This window comes from Lethenteron reissneri, chromosome 27 (genome assembly GCF_015708825.2).
Source record: "Lethenteron reissneri isolate LAM-NWPU_2019-01 chromosome 27, ASM1570882v1, whole genome shotgun sequence".
NCBI classification, from domain to species: domain Eukaryota; kingdom Metazoa; phylum Chordata; class Hyperoartia; order Petromyzontiformes; family Petromyzontidae; genus Lethenteron; species Lethenteron reissneri.
The window spans coordinates 16,218,506-16,241,170 of NC_083805.1; the positions used below are offsets into that span (position 1 = coordinate 16,218,506).

General features: G+C 52.1%; 1 protein-coding gene across 1 annotated transcript in view; it reads left to right on the forward strand.

The window, feature by feature from the left end:
* The first annotated feature begins 322 nt into the window (after positions 1-322).
* Positions 323-22,665, forward strand: part of GTF2B (general transcription factor IIB) — a 30,875-nt gene continuing 8,532 nt past the window's right edge. Inside the window, 8 exon segments of the mRNA XM_061561583.1 lie at positions 323-394; positions 11,538-11,626; positions 13,951-14,024; positions 14,026-14,093; positions 15,024-15,171; positions 15,773-15,902; positions 17,797-17,948; positions 19,605-19,734. Of these exon segments, the coding sequence (XP_061417567.1) occupies positions 378-394; positions 11,538-11,626; positions 13,951-14,024; positions 14,026-14,093; positions 15,024-15,171; positions 15,773-15,902; positions 17,797-17,948; positions 19,605-19,734 (808 nt within the window). The 5' untranslated portion in view covers positions 323-377.

Genomic DNA, 22,665 nt, shown 5'->3' on the forward strand with positions numbered 1-22,665 from the left:
GTCGCCTGTTGTTGTGTAAGTTGTTGTTGTGTAAGCTTTATTTTTAAGGCCGCGGTGTTATTGACAAAGCGCTTCACACGCAGGAGATGTTACTCATCGGGGTGCACACGCACCCACTGGGGGGGGCGGGGGCGAGATGCCCTTTCTGAGTACCAAAGGGGCTGGTTCCAAGAGACTGCTTCAGATTTGGCCACTGACGTTAGCCGGGAATCGGCTGCGCTAACCGCTGTCCCACCGCTCCTGCCCCACCCCCCTGCGCAACCACGTGTGCCCTCCCGGCTCATCTCCACGGTGATTGGCTCGACCTGCGCCACGTGAACGTGACGTCAGACGAGAACTCGGCCAATCGCGGCGCGCTTCCCTAGACCGCGCACACAATGGCGTCCGGCAACCGGTGAGTTCCGCAACCTCCTCACCAACTCATCCTCACCACCTCACCCTCACCACCTCAACCTCATCGTCAACCTCACCTCCTCATCCTCACCACCTCATCGTCACCCTCACCACCCCATCGTCATCGTCACCACCTCCTCACTTCATCGTAATGTCGTCACCGTCACATCGTCATGTCCTCACCCTCACCACCTCACCCTCACCACCTCACCATCATCACCTCTTCACCTCATCGTCATGTCCTCACCACCTCAACCTCACCACGTCATCGTCACCCCCTCAACCGCCTCCTCACCACGTCATCGTCACCACCTCATCGTCACCTCAACCGCCTCCTCACCCTCACCACCTCCTCACCTCACCACCTTCTCCTCACCACCTCACCACCTCCTCACCACCGCCTTCTCCTCATGTCCTCACCACCTCCTCACCTCACCACCTTCTCCTCACCACCTCACCACCTCCTCACCACCGCCTTCTCCTCATGTCCTCACCACCTCTTCACCTAACCGCCGTCTCCGCTCCCCACGTCTCATCCTGCGCCTCACCGAGTCTCCCGTATCACCGTGTCTCCTCGCCTCGTCTCCTGCCTCACCTCGTGTCTCCGTGTCTCCTCACCACTCATCATCTCCTCGCCTCGTCCCTCCACGTGTCACCTCACCTCGTCCCCCTTTGTCTCCCCGTGTCTCACGCCCGCTTCTCACCCCCTCCCCAACCTTCCACCTCACTGCCGCCGTCACGGGCACGCTTTGTAGAGTCGGTGACAACTCCTTGCCGAGACCCCCATCATCATCACCATCATCATCGTCCCATAAAGCAGCTGCGTTAGCAACGTGCCATATACTGTACCTCCATGTCATCTACACGTGCACAGCGATGCTCTTGCGGTCATGCCGCTGTTCTTCATTATTGTTAATTACTGTGTTGAATAAAAAATGGTGTGCTCATCTTAATTATGTGCCCTAAGCGTTTTCGTAAGCGTTGGATAAACAAACACGGTCACGGTAGTGGCAGGACACGAGGAGGATCTACAGCCGTCGTGGTGTTTTGTCAACAACGTGGAACCTTGCCGCTGTTACTCTGTCCTCATTGTAACCCGGGCCTCCCCATGGAAAACAATAATTTCTGGTCTCAACTCTGGTCATGTATAGAGGTCATCAGATGAGATGATTTATCGATATGAGGTCATCACACCTGTGGGGCTGTGTGTTTGTCTGTGAGTCTCTATGTAAATCTGTGGGTCTCTATGTATGTCTGTGGGTCTCTATGTAAATCTGTGGGTCTCTATGTAAGTATGTGGGTCTCTAAGTATGTCTGTGGGTCTCTATGTAAATATGTGGGTCTCTATGTAAATCTGTGGGTCTCTATGTATGTCTGTGGGTCTCTATGTAAATCTGTGGGTCTCTATGTAAGTCTGTGGGTCTCTATGTAAGTTTGTGGGTCTCTATGTATGTCTGTGGGTCTCTATGTAAGTCTGTGGGTCTCTATGTAAGTCTGTGAGTCTCTATGTAAGTCTGTGAGTCTCTATGTAAGTCTGTGGGTCTCTATGTAAGTTTGTGGGTCTCTATGTAAGTCTGTGGGTCTCTATGTAAGGCTGTGGGTCTCTATGTAAGTCTGTGGGTCTCTATGTAAGTCTGTGGGTCTCTATGTAAGTCTGTGGGTCTCTATGTAAGTCTGTGGGTCTCTATGTACGTCTGTGGGTCTCTATGTACGTCTGTGGGTCTCTATGTAAGTCTGTGGGTCTCTATGTACGTCTGTGGGTCTCTATGTAAGTCTGTGGGTCTCTATGTAAGTCTGTGGGTCTCTATGTAAGTCTGTGGGTCTCTATGTAAGGCTGTGGGTCTCTATGTATGTCTGTGGGTCTCTATGTAAGTCTGTGGGTCTCTATGTAAGTCTGTGGGTCTCTATGTAAGTCTGTGGGTCTCTATGTACGTCTGTGGGTCTCTATGTATGTCTGTGGGTCTCTATGTAAGTCTGTGGGTCTCTATGTACGTCTGTGGGTCTCTATGTAAGTCTGTAGGTCTCTATGATGTTGGTCTCTATGTAAGTCTGTGGGTCTCTATGTAAGTCTGTGAGTCTCTATGTAAGTCTGTGAGTCTCTATGTAAGTCTGTGGGTCTCTATGTAAGTCTGTGGCTCTCTATGTAAGTCTGTGGGTCTCTATGTAAGTCTGTGGGTCTCTATGTAAGTCTGTGGGTCTCTATGTAAGTCTGAGGGTCTCTATGTAAGTCTGTGGGTCTCTATGTAAGTCTGTGGGTCTCTATGTAAGTCTGTGGGTCTTTATGTGAGTCTGTGGGTCTCTATGTAAGTCTGTGGGTCTCTATGTATGTCTGTGGGTCTCTATGTAAGTATGTGGGTCTCTATGTGAGTCTGTGGGTCTCTATGTAAGTCTGTGGGTCTCTATAAAAGTCTGTGAGTCTCTATGTAAGTCTGTGGGTCTCTATGTAAGTCTGTGGGTCTCTATGTCAGTCTGTGGGTCTCTATGTAAGTCTGTGGGTCTCTATGTGAGTCTGTGGGTCTCTAAGTATGTCTGTGGGTCTCTATGTAAGTCTGTGGGTCTCTATAAAAGTCTGTGAGTCTCTATGTAAGTCTGTGGGTCTCTATGTAAGTCTGTGGCTCTCTATGTAAGTCTGTGGGTCTCTATACAAGTCTGTGAGTCTCTATGTGAGTCTATGGGTCTCTATGTGAGTCTGTGAGTCTCTAAGTCTAACTCTGGGTGTCTGTGTGTCTATGCTTCTCCGTGTAAGTTTGTGGGTCTCTTAAGTATCTGGGTTTCTGCAATTCTATGGGTCTGTGTGGGTGTCTGAATTCTGTGGGTCTCTTTGTAACTGGGTGTATGTGTGTCTTCTTTATAAATCTGTGGGTATTTATGTAAATCTATGGGTCTCTGTAGGTTTTTGAGTCTAGTCTGTGGGTTTCTTATGTATGTGGGTCTCTATGTATGTTTTTAACTGGGTATCTATGTTCTTTGATGCTTGGGTTATTGTCTTCACATATATGGGTTTATGCAAGTAGGTATAGGTCTGGGGGTCATCATTTAAGTCTCAAGTTTTATATTTTTATGTGATGGTTTCTCTAAGTCTATGGGTCTCTAAGTATGGGTGTCTGTTTATTTGTTATTATCTATGTAAGTTTCTAGGTCACTATGTATGTGTATGGTTCTCTGTAAATCTATGGGTCACTATATGTTTCCAATGACATGGGTCTGTAAGTGTTGTCTCTGTACCTATGATGTTTTTAATCATACTTATTGAAACCCAGGTCTCCCTTGATTAAAAACAGAGCCCTCTAGACCTCACTGAGCTCACCTGGTCGTTAAGGTAACCTGATGATATGAACACATTGTGGTTAAACGGCATTGGCAGTGGTGCACGACCACAGATAAAAAACAAACTCAACACATTTGTCAATAACACTGCGTGGCCTTAAACTAAAATTTATATAATAGGCGACGTTTTGGGCAATTACTATTTCACTTTTTTAATTTACTATTTTTATTTTTGCCAGGTATGCTCCGCTGAACTATGTAGCTCTTTTTGAGAAGCGACCTGGCCGCAAATTATAGCTCAACGAAGCGGCTCATCACTTGCAAATGTAGCAGCCAAAATACTCTTAAATGCCCCCTTTGCACAGCAGCGCGTAGGCCAGAGAGGAAGGCGTAATATGATTACATCACAACAGTAACCGCACAGGGTGCCGCCTGGTCTAGACCGCGACCACTGACGATCGCCCCCCTTTTTAATTCCTTTATATTAAGTTTGCTTGCTTGCTTAGGACCGTGCAAATCTTTCGGTCGTTTTTTAACCCACTTCCCGTGATCCAATCGAGCTGACATTTTCCACACAGACTCATTGTGCCAGACAATTATTGTTCGTGAAAAAAAATTCCCAAAATTTTACACTTTTTAGGCAAAAAAAAATTATTTTACATATTCAAATAGAACGCATTCATGGCTTTGGCTGAATGTCAGAGTGTAAGAGCCCAGAGCGTAACCCCTCCACAGGCCGTGGCGGAGTAGCGCAGTTGGTAGCGCCCTCGCTTCCCATGCCAAAGGTCGCGGGATCGATCCCCGCGTCCTTCACAGGCGAATATATTTTTAAATCCTTTATATTAAGTTCGCTGCCACGCATATAAAGGATTTATAGTGAAAAACTTTGTTTTTACGGGTTATACTTATTGTCCGTTTCATGGAGAAGCTCTCCAATATCTGTCATCGCAAGGGCAGGTTGGAATAAAGCGGGGCGAAGTGCCTGGGCGCCATGCCGCCAGCGTCCTACGGAGATGAGAATCGGGATGTGAACCAAACCCCTCGGAGCCGGCAAAGTCGACTGCCGTGACCTCGATGACCTAAGTCGTAATCAGCGAGAGTGCTCCACAGACTCGGTTCTTTAACATTGTGTGAAGCACATTCATTATAATACATCTATTATTATAATACATCTATTATGATAAATTGACTTGGGACAATAATAATTCATCCACAAACGTTTCTATATATTGTTTTTTATCCATCAGGTTCGTGGTTTAAAGCTAATTTGTTTATCCGTATATAGGTAAAACATTATTTATTATGAATTTCGATAACAAACGGTCCCTCGCGCACGGGAAAATCAACATCAATAAGCCCTGTGGAGCCCTATTTTCCTCCTACTACTGCTAAATGAGGGCCTCCCCTACATACAGCTTGACGATACTTCACCAGTACGGATAGCGAAAGTGGGGGGACAGAGGCATGAGAGCCATGGGAGTTGAGTGCTAACAATTACGTTGCCGCACTGCGCTGCCTCTGGTTTCCTACCACATAGGCCCACAGCCTCTAACGACCTGTTGTGTGAAATCTTGATTTAAAGCTTTCGTGACTGCAGGGATTCGTATTCTTGGTTCTTTCGGTAGAGTCATGTAGAAGGGAAATAATACAAGAAAATTTGACATTTTCTTGCTGTGGATTTCACACCTGATGATGATTGCTTGTATTGCAGTCGAAACGTCGTGAGAATTTTTATTGTTTTATATTTGTATTATTTTATTATTTCTCTTCTACGTGACTTTACCGAAAGAACCAAGAATATGAACTGTTGTGTGGTGTCACCCATCCTAGCACCATCACACGCTTACACGATTCACACTTATCCCGCTTGGCCTCCGATATTCCACGAGATGGGTGACTTGCTAGTTGCAGGTGTGTTTGTTTATGCTATTGTTTTTTCAGTGACTCACTTGTGAGTCACGGGCACGAGTTAGAAGCCATTTCTTATCGATTCCTCTGGAGATTATAGAAGGAGCGGCCGCTTGTGTTGGCAGTCGGGGATCGTCATGTATGTATGTTGAACTTCTTTTGCATCGTACAGTGCTCATCGGAGTAGCGGGTGTGAACAGATTGGTCCTTGCCATGACGATGCGGAATTTCCACCAAAGTCTCAGTGGCTGCCAGTTGAGTTGAGCCCTGCTCCTGTGTCCCTTCGAGCGGGGAGTTGGTTATCACTGCCTGTGAATAAGTGGTGTCACATATTTTAGGGGGGGAGGAAATCGTCGCATTTTGGCAACTGGCTGAATAAGGCGGTCACTAGCTCCGTGAAGAGTCACGGCGACCTTCCGCTGTATACAGAGCAAACACTCTGGGGCCCTCACAGGACGATCCAAACTTTACACACGACCAGGGTAGAATGAGACGCCTGTGTGCGCTGACACACAGAGTAGTGTTGCTCTACCGTGAATCTGCAGAGGGGTCCCCCTTGAGGTTGTGGCTACGCTCGTTCCGTCATTGTCACCGTCGGTGTCCCGAGGTTTTAACCACCTCCAGGGAGAGAGACACACCGCTCTGACCGCTCCTCATGCAGCTCACTCGCAGTTAGCGTGGAAATCGTCGTCGCTCAAAAAATGGATTTCACCGCGAGTGACGCTCGCCCTGTTGGAGAGTCGTGTGGCATTGGGAGCCCGGTCTAGAGGAAGTGGGTTGTGTTGCTGGGTTTTCCCGGTGATGGTTTCCTCCAGGCTTGTGTGGGTTTTTTTTATTAATTGACCGCGCATAGTCAGAGAAGGACCATTGCGCCTAAACGTGTCATCTCTTGCGGCAGCATTCGCATGAACTGCTCTTGCTGCCATACCGGTGTCTCGAGTGATTCGTTTGATTCACGGATCACGGGGGGTGACTAAGGGGACAGCGCCGTTCCTTTGAGAGGGTGGCAGTCCACTTTGAACGTTGACCACCAACTGAAGTGGGCAATTTGCCGGAGTTTGCGCATCAATGGTTTAGGTTATATGTTGATCTGACCTCGACCTGTGCAGTAACAAGTTTACAATTGCTAAGATTCCACCTTAAATTATCTTTAGGTGGACTGGGCCTTGTTCTCACGGGACCAGATCTTCCCACAATGCAATGTGCCAGCGAGATTTAATGCTTTTACTTGTAACATCAATGAGTTTGTTTGGTAGTGATACATTTTGATAATTGATGGGTTTGCCTGTTACTCATTAACTAATATTATAGCAATTCAAGAACTGGTCATAAGAACTTTTTTGTATTAAATTATCAGGCCCCATGTGTGTCGTGCAGTCTTCACTGCTTATTATTTTCACTCTCTCTGGCCCTCTCTATTAATGTGCTATGAATCAGGGCCATCGCCAGAAACGTCACATATAATTTTAAGGCCGCAGTGTTATTGATGAATGTGTCGAGTTATTTCATATTGTGAGGGGCGATTGAACACGAGACACTTTCAAGAAGGGAATACTCACACTCGCTTAGACCTGGCTCCCAGTGCCTTCCACATGGCGGCAGTGCGGGAGAATCATGATTTTGCAGAGTGGACCGAGAGCTCTTCTAGGCAGCGATTAAAGCCTTGGGTCATCGATGGTGACGGACGATGATGTTGACGATGAAGCTGTGTAGAGAAATAAACTCTGCATCATCACCACAGTCACTCGCTGCTGCTGTTCGTGTCAGGACAGCCTGTTGCATCACTACTTGTGAATCCGCTTTCTGCAAATGTACCCTGTCCTCCGTGACGGTGTGATGGATACGTGTTTTTCCAAAGCAGTAACTTGAGTCTTTGTGGCTGAGCAACACGTGTGTGTGTGTCCGTGTGTGTGCGCACAGTGGGGAGTAGTGGCGCAGCGGTGAGCGCATTATGCTGCGACCCCGGAAACGAGTTCAATTCACGGCCAACATTGGGGACGAATATCCGCCCCATTGCTGGATCTCCCTTAGGTCGACTTAGCCTTAAAGGAGTACCTGGTACAACATCGGCTCTTGGGATTCAAAGGCAACCGGGCGTACTCCTGGCCACCCACCTTTTTCTAGTGCCGTGCCAGCTTCCATAGGTACTCGCTAACAGCACTTCCCTCAACAGTCTGTTTAGGCTATCCAGTAGATCTTTATTTTATTTTTCAACAGGGAGCAGTGGCACAGCGGTTTAGCACACTGCTCTATGAACCCCGGCGACCCGAATTTGATTCCCCGCTCACGACCAACATTGGTGACGCACACCCACACACTGATCCTGGGCCTCCCCTAGGTCGACTCGGCATAAACAATCATCGACGTGGAGAAAAAGGTGGCCCGTGCACGGCTGCTGGCCACATCGCCCCCTCGTGTGTGCTGTTTGAGCTTCACTGGTCCTGCTCACTCGCTAAGAGCACTTGGCTCCATCGGCAGCCTTGCCAAGGCGACGCAGGGGGATCTTGTGCGGGGTGGTGGAGCGCGTTGGAACTTTTGCGGCGACGCGTGTCGCTTGCCCACGTGTGTGTGTGTGTGTGCGAGCCAGCGAGTCAGCCTTCCCCCCCCCCCCCCCCCGCACGCTTTTGGAAAGAGGAAGAAAAGAGCGACGAGCAAACGTTGTCGAGGTTTTCCAGCCTCTTATTCTCCGAGCGGTTTCACTGCTCGGTCATTTGGGTTCCCGAAATTGAGTCGTTTCAGTTTCGCCCAGTGAAGACCAGCATGACAATAATCATAAAAATAATAGTAATGGTAACAATTGACATCCCATTGTCAACACACTGCTGGATTCAGGCCCCCGCGCACCATGGCAATCGCGGGTTCGGTTGGGATATCACTCGGATTGCTGGCTTAGTAGCGCATGAACCGTGCCGTCGGCCTCACCACACTTGTCTTGAGCCACCTTGCCCTCCGGAGACCCAAGCTTCTGGCTCGGTTGCCCTCGGTAACTCGTCGAGTGTTGGCTCTGCCCGCCGGTTTATCGTGGCGCTGCTTGGCAGAGGACAGTCGAAAGCTCGGCTGCTCCACTATCTCCACCATCTCCACCGTCTCCACCAGTCTCCACCATCTCCACCATCTCCACCGTCTCCACCATCTCCACCATCTCCACCATCTCCCCATCTCCCCCATCTCCACCATCTCCACCATCTCCACCGTCTCCACCGTCTCCACCATCTCCCCCATCTCCCCCATCTCCACCATCTCCACCATCTCCACCGTCTCCACCGTCTCCACCATCTCCACCATCTCCACCATCTCCACCATCTCCACCATCTCCACCATCTCCACCGTCTCCCCCGTCTCCACCGTCTCCACCGTCTCCACCATCTCCACCATCTCCACCAAGCGCAGGGTGCCCCCACATCTCCGGGCGCTCCAGTTTGCCGCGCGTAAATACTCGTCAGTTGGCCGATAACACCTTTATACAAAGAGGACCCCAGAGCTGGGGACCACTGCCTCGTCCCACTGTCGCCTGTGGTTCCTCCTTGCACCTCTTGAGTCGTCCTCTGTCTTCGAGAGTGGAGATCCCCTCCTCCAGCAGCGCGTTACAAAGTCGAAATTATTACAATTATGATCTCCGCTGGTGTGGGGCTCCTTTAATGAACTCGGCGTGGTTAGGGGTGTGGCGCCGCATAGGGCTGGTGCGTCCAATCGTGCGCTTACATATTTGTGTTTTATATTGATGCGCGTTGTGTACCGCTGGGGACACTGCCGTGGTGAAATGGTGAGCACACCGATCTCCTGGCACGACGGTTGTAACAACTGTGCGAGCTTCTTAAATCCCTGCCGCCACTGCCTCTGTCCACCCAGCCGGGTGGTATTTTGCGTGCAGTCGAGTAAAGAATCTGAGTTTAAAATATTAATTTACTCTGGAGTAATTCGATGATCTATAAAGCTCTTTCACAGGCGACCAATCGGGGGTGGGTGAGAACGTTGCAACAACAAACAATGCAAAAACACTATAGGAGGGCAAAGTATAGGAAGGGTTAACAAATCATTTGACAAAAGTATACAAGTAAAACTACATTATTTTTTATCTTGCCAGGTAAAGCCCACTGAGGTATTAACTACATGTTTTAGAAGCAACCTGACCACAAATGATAGCTCAACAGAGTGGCTTGTCGCTCGCAAAGTGTCGGTACTTGCACCTCTTCCAAGATGACTGGCCAGCATGGAAGAGTAGGCCAAGTATACCCTCTGGAGGGGCTGTCTAGAGCTCCCTCTCGTGGTGAAGGTTGCCACGGTGGCGGGATGTTAATTTACTCACCTGGTCGTGGGTTTGATCCCAACCCTGTGTCGCCTGCTGCTGTATATTTGGAGTTTGCATGTTCTTCGCGTGGATTTTTCTCCCAGTCCTCCGGTTTTTCCCTCCAAATTCACGAACTTGCGTTTAGATTATATGATTTGACCGCTATAAATGTCTTCATAATAAGCCACTTCATTGAGCTATCATTTGTGATAGCCAGGTCGTTTCTAAATAAAAAGATATATACCGCTCAGTGGGCCTTATTTGGTAAAATTAAAATAGTAGTTTAGTTTTTTGCCAACATTGGCGCCAGCGAGCAATTGCAGGACCGCAAACGTTGCATTTTTTTAAATTTGCAGATGATGCTGTAACAAAACTGCATCTGTTCTTCTAAGGAGGGACCCCTCTCCACACGTTCCCGTGAACGCTACGGAGCCCACAAACCGGCCGTGAAACTCCGCGCTTGACCGCCGCCTAGATTTGTAACGTTTTTTGGGCCAGATTGGCGTGAAGATCCTTAATGGAAGAAAACCGTTGAGGATAATTTTCGAGTTTTTGAGAGTTGTAACGTCACGCTGCGAAGTAGCGCCCGCGTGTCGGTGTGTGGGCGTTGCGTCTGACACGTGCGTGCGGTTCCACGCTTCCGTTGAATTTTTTCTGTACTGGCAAATCTCTCTTTTTCCCCACCCCCCGAACCCTCACCTCCCAACGAAACAGAGAGGCTCCCTTAATGGAGTGGCTTCGGCCGGCTCGGTTCACTTCAGCGGCGGCTGATGAAATGAGATAAAAATTGCGTTTGCTGCATGGCGTGGAAAATTTCGAGCTCCCACAGGTTTTTCTCAAACACTAAAATAACTGGAACTGGCAGCTGGGATTAAAGCTCGAAATGGGATTGGATTTTTTCCTTTGTACCGTTACACCCAGGCATGTACGGACGCGTAGATTCCAATTAACGCTTCCAACACCTTCGGCTGGTTTAAACTATCAATGTTATTCGTTGCTGACAGATTTGCCCAGTCCCGAGACTTGTGTTTTTTGAGGGGAGGGGGGAGGGCGCGGTTTGTGTTAGGTGGCGGGGGGGCCCTGATTGGTATGATTGGCCGATTCTTTTTCGAGTGTTTTATTGAGTGGCAGGAAATCAACGTGCCCAGAGAACCCCCACAGCCATAAAGCGATGACGGGAGAGCAGTCGTTCATCTGCGCACAATTGGCCTGCTTGCTTGTGCAGCCGCTGTAAACCACAACGTGCATAATATGCGCGTGCATTTGCTGCGTGTTGTATGTGCGCATGCGTGTGCGAGAGTCAATCTGTCTTGGACCTCCTCTAGATCGCCCCGGCCATAAATGAGTACCTGAAACACTGGCTGAGCTTCGGCACTTATGGAGATGAAGGTGTTTGGGCATTCTGCTGACCAAACCGCCTCGATGTGTGCCATGCCAGCCTGAATAGTTGCTCACTTACAATGTTTGCCACAATATTTTGCGAGGTTTAACGATGGATCTTTGTGTGTCTTTGTGCGCGTGTGTGTCTGCGCATCGGTGTGCGTGTCCCCCGCATGCGTGTCTGTCCTTGTATGCATGTCTATGCATGTAATGTCTGCCTGTGCATCTATTTTGTCTGTGAATGCATGTGTCTTCATGACTCTGCGTGTCTCTGCATGTCTGTTTGTGTCTGTGTGCGCAGCATTCACTGTCCGTACCACCCGGAGGCGGTGTTGATTGAAGATTACCGCGCGGGGGACATGGTGTGCCCCGAGTGTGGAGTTGTAGTCGGTCAGTAATCACCTCGGTGCCGCCGCGGTGCTAATGCGGTTGCTGCTGCTGCTGTTGCTGCTGCCCGCTGCTGTTGCTGCTGTTGCTACTGCCGCTGCTGTTGCTGCCGCTGTTGCTGTTGCTGTTGCTGCTGCTGTTGCCGCTGCTGTTGCTGCTGCTGCCGCTGCTGTTGCTGCTGTTGCTGTGGCTGCTGCCGCTCCTGTTGCTGCTGCCGCAGTTGCTGCTGCCGCTGCTGTTGCTGCTGCCGCTGCTGCTGTTGCTGCTGCTGCCGCTGCTGTTGCTGCTGCCGCTGCTGCTGCCGTTGCTGGTGCTGTTGCTGCTGCCGCTGCTGCTGCCGCTGCTGCTGCCGCTGTTGCTGCCGCTGTTGCTGCCGCTGTTGCTGCTGCTGTTGCTGCTGCTGTGGCTGCTGCTGCTGTTGCTGCTGCTGTTGCTGCTGCTGTTGCTGCTGCCACTGCTGTTGCTGCTGCCACTGCTGCTGGCACTGTTGCTGCTGCCGCTGCTGCTGCTGTTGCTGCTGTTGCTGCTGCTACTGCTGGTGCTGCTGCTGTCACGTCGACCTGCAGCGATTCATGACTCAGCCTTGCACCCCATCACCACCGCACCACTGCCCTGTCCCACAATTTTGGTGAATTCTCATGATTCAGTCGAATAACCGCTGCTCCACTAGGGGCCTCCATTATTTGTATTCTCGCTTGTGCCGTCTGCCTCGTGTGTTCCGTTCCTGTCGCCGGGCCTCCGTCGGTGTGCTCCATGGGCCTAAGTCTATGACGATTTCCGGTTGATATCCGTGAGTCAATAACGGCGGCGGCTTCTCTCGTGCGTGCGCGCCGTTCAACGGTCGTACCGCGTGCGATTCTACGCGCGAAGAACAGCGCACGTTGAACGATGTCAATCGCAGTACCCGCTTGATTGCTAGCCCGAGATTGCCGCCGGTGATGTTAAAACACCCAATAGACACCTATTACAAGGCATCAAGAGTGCACTAACCACACACACGCTTGTGGTAAGACATGCAAACGAACCAACGCTTTGAACGTGTACGACGAGTACCATGTTCCCAGCTGCCAAGGTGCTGCTCACCGGCAGTTTCGCCAAACCCCACCTCATCGGAACAAACAAACTGGACACGTTCTCGTCAGTAATGCTGCGTGCGACCTCGTAGCAGGCAACGTTGTGGACAATTGCCCCTTCCTCATAGCACACAGGACATGCCAGAGGGGCACGTGTGGATAAAGCAGAGTTGTGAGGCTGCACTTGACACCACGCGTGCCCAGTGAGAATGAAATAAAACAATTCTGGTGAGCGGTGTTTAAATTGGTGTGTGCTTCCCTCTGAAGAGGCACCGCTACTGAGCGCACGCCCCGACACCCGGCAGAGGCCACGGCGCCGTGGCCGATGCGAAATGTGGATGACGGCGCAACAGGTCGACGCGGTTTGGCTATTTCCCACGCAAATTAGCGCCCTGCTGCGGGCGACTTGCAACTGGCACTCGCGCGTGTCGGTGTTTTGGCACCGCTTCGTTAGCTTCAAATACCACGTGACGCGCCGCCGATGACGCGACGGCCCGCGTGTGCTAGCAGGCCCCCGTTGTGAATTCCCGCTGGAATGGTAGCGGCTCCCATCGATTGAAATAGGCCTTCAGGGGCCACTGTTAGCGTCTCGGGCAAAGCCCCCCAGTCGGTTTAATTTCCCTGAGAACGATTGTTTAAGGGCACTTTATACATTGAAATGATTATTTTTCACAGAATCCCTCATCGGCAAGAGTTAATACGAAAAAAACGGCAAAACGATGCCGCCTGGCTCTTGGTGGAGCAGATGAGATGGAACTCAACGAGGCGGACGCTAAACAAACAACCGTGTGAGCGGGAACAAGGGGGAGGGGCAGGTGAGGGCAGTTGAGCCCATTCTTGAATCGATTTCGCGGCCAGGAATTGTGACAACGACTTCTCCAAACGGCGGGTGGCTGGTGCGCACGCCCGGGTACGGTCCGTAGCTTCCCCCCCGAGGCGTCGCGTGAGGGTGCGCCGCATGCCACCGCAGAGCGCCGAGAAAGACTTCCCCCCTATATAGCTCAGTGGGCCTTACCTGCTAAAGTAAAACATAGTTTGGTTTTAGTCCAGATGGTTGGGGGGGCGGACGTATGATGGTCAGATATGCGACGTTTGCACTGCACGTATTTGTTTTTTAAAACATCCCCCCCTCCTCCCCCACCAGCAGAGCGCCCGCGTTGTTGTGGTGGTGGTGGTGGTGGTGCGGCGTGTCTCTTGTGTCTTGGCGGCGCGGCCCCCGCCCCGGTGGACTCTGTAACGCACGCCGTGTCCCAGGCGACCGCGTGGTGGACGTCGGCTCGGAGTGGAGGACCTTCAGCAACGACACCAACTCGAAGGACCCGTCGCGATGTGGGCGACGCGCAGAACCCGCTGCTCAACGGCAGCGACCTCACCACGCTCATCAGCAAGGTGACGACGTGGCCCCGGCGGGCGCAGTGCAACGCTCTGACCACGCGCCCCTCACTGGACTCCTTTTATAGCTCATAGGATTCCTCCTCCAGTATCAATACATATTCTGATGCAGTCAAATGGAACGCCCGACAAGATGGGCGATCGGCCCCAGTATATGAAAGTGTAGGCGTAGCATTGTGGGTATAGTCTCTGCTCATATACGGTCTTGTAGATAATTATCGAGGTGTCTATTGCATCGATCGATTCTGCTCATAGTCGATCCGACGGCCTTGTTGGAGTATCGATTCGGCGAGGGTTAATCACTGCGTCCGATACATTGGTATGGAATCCATAAATCGAGTAATCCCATTGGTTAGTACATAAGCGTCGTGTGAAACACCCCCTTTTATTTTGATTGGCTAATATCTGCACGATCGGTGATGCGTTTTCATCGCATTGGAGCGCTGCTCAGATGCCAAGGGTGGCGGAGCGCGGGCGATCCTCGGGATGGATGCTCGCCGTGCCGAGTCGTACACGTGTGCACGTGTCCACGTGTATGTTGGGTATATTTATAATTTCTGCAGACGTCATTAGGTTCTAGAACACCATGCATGGTGTCACGGTGGGTGTAAGAACAGCAGTGGATACTGCTGAACCTCCTGGATTCCCATGATGAGTGAGTGAATTAATTTAATTTCCTTAATATTCTTGGCGCACGCACCTCCCACCATTTGTCGTACAAGTGATGTGTGTTCTTCTGGTGAGCTATTCACGCCTGTGTAAATAGTAGTGATGTGTACCCTTCTGCATTTTTGCATCGTTGCTGTACATTATTTGTCTTTTGTCAATTTGGTGACTCGGCTTCACGCTCGCTGATGATAAGACTTCACCTGTTTAAACAAAATCACCTTGGCTCCTCTCGGCCACGCCGGCGTTTTTCCGTGTTGCCCTCTTAGGGCACAGGGGGCGGCGAGTTTCGACGAGTTTGGCAACGCCAAGTACCAGAACCGCCGCAGTCTCAGCTCCTCCGACAGGGCCATGCTCACAGCCTTCCGTGAGATCAACACAATGTCCGACCGCATCAACCTGCCCAGGAACATCGTGGTGAGCACTCGCGCTTGCACACACACACACACGCGTGTGACCCCGTGCCACGTTTGTGCGCGCGCACTCACCCCAACACTCTTTTAAGGCTAACGGGGGATATTTATCTTTTTGCTTGTCTGTGTGCGCGCGCTTGGCTCAAAGTCTCTTAAGGCTATACGGGGGATCTTTTTTTTTGTGTGTGTGTGTGGGGTAGTGGAAGTGTTGTGGCTATCGCACTACAATATGATGCGGGCAACCTGAGTTCTATTGACAGCCATGGATAAAATCAATGGTCATTATTTGAACCAGTGCTGGTCCTCCCCTGGGTCAACCCAGCCTAAAATTAGTCCCTGGTGTAAAATATCAGCATTGGGGCGATAGAGGCTGCCAGACGTGGTTCTGGTCACCCACCCCATCGTATACCATTCCAGCCATCATAGATGCTTGCAAACAGCCCTTGCCCCAACAGTTTGATCACGCTACACGGGGGATCTTTGTGTATGCGCATGTGTGTACGCGTGTATGCAACGCGTGTGTATGCGCACGCTTCAATGCGGAACGTTGTTTCGTGCTCTTGAGTGCTGCACGCTGCTCATGGTGTGCGCGCGCCCCCCGCCAGGACCGCACAAACAACTTGTTCAAGCAAGTGTATGAGCAGAAGTCCCTCAAGGGCCGCAGCAACGACGCCATCGCCTCGGCCTGCCTCTACATCGCCTGCCGGCAAGAGGGTGTCCCGAGGACCTTCAAGGGTAATCGCCGTCACGCGCACGCACGCACGCACCAACAAAGACAGAGATCCTTATTTTAGCCTAAACAGACTGTTGGAGCAAGTGCTGTTAGCGAGCAGCTTTGATGGCCGGCATGACACACGTGCGGGTGGGTGGCCAACACCCACACGCCTGACAGCAACAACAACAACAACAACCGCCATTCACCACTAAGTGGCGGTGACGTCACCACGACGCTTGTGCCAGACCATGTGCACCTTGAAACCACGTGAAGTGTCGAACGCCCGCTGGCAGGAGATCACGGGGCAGACCCAGCAGGTGCCACGGGTCGACTGACCGAGATGACCGAGATTACTGGCTGATGCACCACTTGTGCCCCCTACTGTGCCAACTTGTTGTGCTTTAGCCACCCGGCGCTCCGCTCGTTGTTGTGAGCCTGACACGCACATGCACACACGCACGCGCCAAGATCCCGCTCGTGTCCAAACCGTACAGACCCTTGCCCTGCTGGTTCCGCCCTGAGGCCTCTTTTCCTCCCCCACTGCCTTACACAGCCCCAGCCGTGCCACAGCTATCATGGCTTACACAGCTCTAGCCGTGCCACAACTATCATGGCTTACACAGCCCTAGCCGTGCCACATCTATCATGGCTTACACAGCCCCAGCCGTGCCACAGCTATCATGGCTTACACAGCCCCAGCCGTGCCACAACTATCATGGCTTACACAGCCCCAGCCGTGCCACATCTATCATGGCTTACACAGCCCCAGCCGTGCCACAACTATCATGGCTTACACAGCTCTAGCCGTGCCACATCTATCATGGCTTACACAGCCCCAGCCGTGCCACATCTATCATGGCTTACACAGCCCCAGCCGTGCCACATCTATCATGGCTTACACAGCCCCAGCCGTGCCACATCTATCATGGCTTACACAGCCCCAGCCGTGCCACATCTATCATGGCTTACACAGCCCTCGCCGTGCCACAACTATCATGGCTTACACAGCTCTAGCCGTGCCACATCTATCATGGCTTACACAGCTCTAGCCGTGCCACAGCTACCATGGCTTACACAGCCCCAGCCGTGCCACAACTATCATGGCTTACACAGCTCTAGCCGTGCCACAGCTACCATGGCTTACACAGCCCTAGCCGTGCCACATCTATCATGGCTTACACAGCCCTAGCCGTGCCACAGCTACCATGGCTTACACAGCCCCAGCCGTGCCACATCTATCATGGCTTACACAGCCCCAGCCGTGCCACAGCTATCATGGCTTACACAGCTCTAGCCGTGCCACAGCTATCATGGCTTACACAGCCCTAGCCGTGCCACAGCTATCATGGCTTACACAGCCCCAGCCGTGCCACAGCTATCATGGCTTACACAGCCCTAGCCGTGCCACAGCTACCATGGCTTACACAGCCCTAGCCGTGCCACAGCTACCATGGCTTACACAGCTCTAGCCGTGCCACAGCTACCACGGAGCCACAGGTGCTTGCGTGCGTGCCTCCTGCAATGAGCCTGGCGGGCCTCGTGCGATCTAACCGACGTCATCACGAGACGCCGGGTTGGGTTTCCCTCGTCGTCTGTGAGACCCCACCACCCTGCCTACCCCTCCCCTCTCACCTCGGCCAACTCCCCTCCACCTAAGCCGCTCTAACACTCTCTGTGAATGAGAGTGGTCGAGTGCCTGCTGGAAATGATAATTGTTGAATGCACATATCAGAATCAGAATATTTCTTTAGACCAGAGGAATCCGATGGGCAGCCGCCGCTGCTACCCTCTGCTACCCCCATAGTCGGGGGTCTCCCCTCCCCCTCGTGCAGCGTCCACAATCGGGACCGTTGCTTCGCGCTCCCTGTGCTGCTGCTGATCGACGCTGCGTGTCACCGCCGTCGCGCATTGCAGAGATCTGCGCCGTGTCGCGCATCTCCAAGAAGGAGATCGGCCGCTGCTTCAAGCTCATCCTGAAGGCGCTGGAGACCAGCGTGGACCTCATCACCACCGGGGACTTCATGTCCAGGTTCTGCTCCAACCTCGGTCTCCCCAAGGCTGTCCAGGTTTGTCCCCGTGTGTGTGTCAGTTGAGGTTGGGGAGCGGTAGTGTAGCTGTTAGCGCTACGCTGCACTACGAACCTGGCGACACGAGTTCGATTCCCGCTCACGGCCAACACAGGTGACGATTATCTGAACCGGTCCTGGACGTCTCCAAGTTTCACTCAAATGAGTACCTGGTACGGTGTGTAAACATCGCCACGGGGGAGACAAAGGGGTCTGGGCGTGGTGTTGGCCACCTACCCCCTCGTGTGCCGTTCTGGCCTTCATTGGTGCTCGCTAACAGCACTTGCCCCAACAGTCGGTTGAGGCTACACGGGTAATCTTTGTGTGTGTGGGGAGCGCTGGTGCAGCGGTTGGTGCGCTGCGCTACGAACCCAGGGGACCCGAGCTCAATTCCCACTTGCGGCTAACAACACAAGTGACAATTATCTGAACCACTACTGGGCCTCCCCTAGGTCGACTCGGCCTCAATTGAGTACCTGGTGCAAGATGTAAATATCACAACTAGGGTGACAAGGGCGACCGGGCGTGGCGCTGGCCACTCTCCCCCTCGTTCGCCAACAGAACTTGCTCCAACAGTCTATTAAGGCTATACAGGGGGTCTGTGCATGTCTGCATGTGTACCGTGTGTGCGTATACCGTGTGTGAGCATGTACCGTGTGTGTACACATGTTCCGTGCGTGTACCGTGTCTGCACGTAGCGTGTGCGTGCACCGAGCGTGTACCGTGTGTACAATGTGTGTGTACCGTGTGCGTGCGCCGTGCGTGTGTGTACAATGTGCGTGTGTGTACCTTGCGTGTGTACAATGTGCGTGTGTGTACTGTGCGTGTGTGTACCGTGCGTGTACCGTGTGTGTGTGTACAATGTGCGTGTGTGTACCGTGCATGTGTACAATGTGCGTGTGTGCACCTTGCGTGTACCGTGCGTGTGTGTACAATGTGCGTGTGTGTGTACCGTGCGTGTGTGTACCGTGTGTGTACCGTGCGTGTATACAATGTGCGTGTGTGTACCGTGCGTGTGTGTACCGTGCGTGTGTGTACAATGTGCGTGTGTGTACCTTGCGTGTGTACAATGTGCGTGTGTGTACCTTGCGTGTACCGTGCGTGTGTGTACAATGCGCGTGTGTGTACCTTGCGTGTACCGTGCGTGTGTGTACAATGTGCGTGTGTGTACCGTGTGTGTACCGTGCGTGTGTACAATGTGCGTGTGTGTACCTTGCGTGTGTGTACCGTGCGTGTGTGTACAATGTGCGTGTGTGTACCTTGCGTGTGTGTACAATGTGCGTGTGTGTACCGTGCGTGCGTGTACCGTGCGTGTGTGTACAATGTGCGTGTGTGTACCGTGCATGTGTACAATGTGCGTGTGTGTACCTTGCGTGTACCGTGCGTGTCTGTACAATGTGCGTGTGTGTACCGTGTGTGTGTGTACCGTGTGTGTACCGTGCGTGTGTACAATGTGCGTGTGTGTACCTTGTGTGTATAATGTGCGTGTGTGTACCTTGCATGTACCGTGCGTGTGTGTACAATGTGCGTGTGTGTACCTTGCGTGTACCGTGCGTGTGTGTACAATGTGCGTGTGTGTACCTTGCGTGTACAATGTGCGTGTGTGTACAATGTACGTGTGTGTACCGTGCGTGTACCGTGTGTGCGTGCGTCCAGGCTGCGGCCACGCACATTGCGCGCCGCGCCGTGGAGCTGGACCTGGTTCCCGGGCGCAGCCCGATCTCCGTGGCCGCCGCCGCCATCTACATGGCCTCGCAGGCGTCTGCCGACAAGCGCACGCAAAAAGGTAGCACGCGCCATTCTCCCTCTACCCCCCCATCCCCCCCACTCATCACGCCGCCACGCTCCCTCTACCTCCCTCCATCCCCCCCCACTCATCACGCCGCACGCTCCTCCGTTCCCACGACCTGTCTCGTTCTGGCAGCACGTGACGATCCGGTCGCTCAGCCTCCCGCGGCAGTCGGTCACCTCCGATCGTTGGTTCACAATGTCCCGTTCCAAAGTCACGAGCACATACAGAACTTGACTTTGTGGATTCGAAAGTCAATCATTGTTGTTTATCAGTCTAGGCCAGGGGTCGGCTACTCGCAGCTGCAGAGCCGCGCTCGGCTTGTTGAGGGCTGCGTCGTGATGTGATTTGTTAAGGGATCACCATCTCGCATTTAAATGCGTTGCGGCTCTTAAAAACGTAGATTTTTTTTTTCACCGACCCCTGAACATGGAAGTCCAGTTTACCATGGGAGTCCAGTTTACCATGGGCAGGAGTCAGCAACCTGCAGCTTTGGAGTAGCATGCGGCTCTTCAAGGGACTGCTTTGTGACGTTATTTATGAAGAGCTCACCATCTCGTATTTACGTGCGTTGCGGCTCTTGAAAGGTTTTTTTTTGACACCGAATTCAACAAAAATGGCTCCCCTTGTTATTTTTGATTGCCGACTCCCTCGCCTAGATGCTGCGGAGAAGTTTCAGGGTGGTGATGGAAACCTTTTACACGCAGAAAGTAGCGCGGTGAAGTGGCGCTAGCGGTGACGTGGCACCAGCGGTGGAACGTTCGTCGCTTGTTTCGTGGTTCGAATCCAGCAGCCGCCCTGGTTATTCCTTCAAAACACACGCCGTCTCTTTGGGTCTTTCGGTAAAGCCACGTAGATGGGTTTCAAAGAAAATAACAAACAAAAAACTATGGGTTGCGATCGAAACGTTGTAGTTTTTTTTGTTACTTTCTTTGAACCCATCTACGTGACTTTACCGAAAGACCCAAAGAATAAGAATTCCTGCACTCACGAGAGCTTTTAAGTCAAGATTTACACGCCGTCTCCTTCGCAGCGAACGTCAATAGAGAACCCGCAATGCCATTCACAAGCGCAGGCCATTACTTGCCAGCGTCATGGTCCACATTTGAGAAACGACACCGCAAACCGCTCAATTGGGGTCACACACGCGCAGCGGCAATCATCGCCCCCTGCCGGCAGACGGGCGTCCCAGGTCACTCTTGCACATGAGACTCATCCTGGTCTCTTGGCTTCGGTACACAGAATCAACTTGAAATACTAATCAATACGTAACAATAATAAAACTGAACTATTTTTATTTTACCAGGCAAGGCCCACTGAGCGACGTAGCTCTTTCTCGGAAGCGACCTGCAATCACAAACGAGAGCTCGACGATGCGGCTTATCGCGTGGAAATGTATAGCAGCCAAATACTCAAACGCGTGATGTTGATTCTAAACGTGGAGGGAAAAACCAGAGGACCCAGAGACAAATCTACGCGGCAACGGGGAGAGACAGACACGCAAACTCGAAATATACAGCAGGAGTCGGGTATCAAACCAACAACCTCCTGTACACCAGGCGAGGGAGTCAACGTCTCTCCACCGTGGCGCCCACACTGTATCCATCGCGGTTCATTGGTCACACTTCACCTCTCCCCCCGCAGTGCTGGGTTATGGGCATGTGCCGTCAACGCCGCCGCCACCGCCGCACCTGAGGGTGGAGATCCCAGAGAAAACCCGTGGGGTGTTAGAGGAGAAACCCACCACTGTGCCCTGAAGCTCCACAAAGCCGGGTGGCTGCCCATGCTAGGTTACCCCCCTCCCATGAGCGGCTCTCGTACGTTCAGTCAGAAACCGCTGTGGAGCCCGATTGACGTCAAGCAGCCTTCGTGTGAACGTGCCACCCGCAGCGGCGCGGCTGCTATCGCAAGACCCAGTTGAGGAACCCCACTGTGGTAGTTACTCACCCACTGTGATAGTTACTCACTCACTGTGGTAGTTACTCACTCACTGTGGTAGTTACTCACTCACTGTGGTAGTCACTCACCCACTGTGATAGTTACTCACTCACTGTGGTAGCCACTCACCCACTGTGATAGTTACTCACTCACTGTGGTAGTTACTCACCCACTGTGATAGTTACTCACTCACTGTGGTAGCCACTCACCCTCTGTGGTAGTCACTCACCCACTGTGATAGTTACTCACCCACTGTGGTAGCCACTCACCCACTGTGGTAGTTACTCACCCACTGTGGTAGTTACTCACCCACTGTGGTAGTTACTCACCCACTGTGGTAGTTACTCACCCACTGTAGTAGCCACTCACCCACTGTGGTAGTTACTCACCCACTGTGGTAGTTACTCACCCACTGTGGTAGTTACTCACCCACTGTGGTAGCCACTCACCCACTGTGATAGTTACTCACTGTGGTAGTTACTCACCCACTGTGATAGTTACTCACTCACTGTGGTAGTTACTCACCCACTGTGGTAGTCACTCACCCTCTGTAGTAGCCACTCACCCACTGTGGTAGTTACTCACCCACTGTGATAGTTACTCACTCACTGTGGTAGTTACTCACCCACTGTGGTAGTTACTCACCCACTGTAGTAGCCACTCACCCACTGTGGTAGTTACTCACCCACTGTGGTAGTTACTCACCCACTGTGGTAGTTACTCACCCACTGTGGTAGTTACTCACCCACTGTGGTAGCCACTCACCCACTGTGATAGTTACTCACTCACTGTGGTAGTTACTCACCCACTGTGGTAGTTACTCACCCACTGTGGTAGTTACTCACCCTCTGTAGTAGCCACTCACCCACTGTGGTAGTTACTCACCCACTGTGGTAGTTACTCACCCTCTGTAGTAGCCACTCACCCACTGTGGTAGTTACTCACACACTGTGGTAGTTACTCACCCACTGTGGTAGTTACTCACCCACT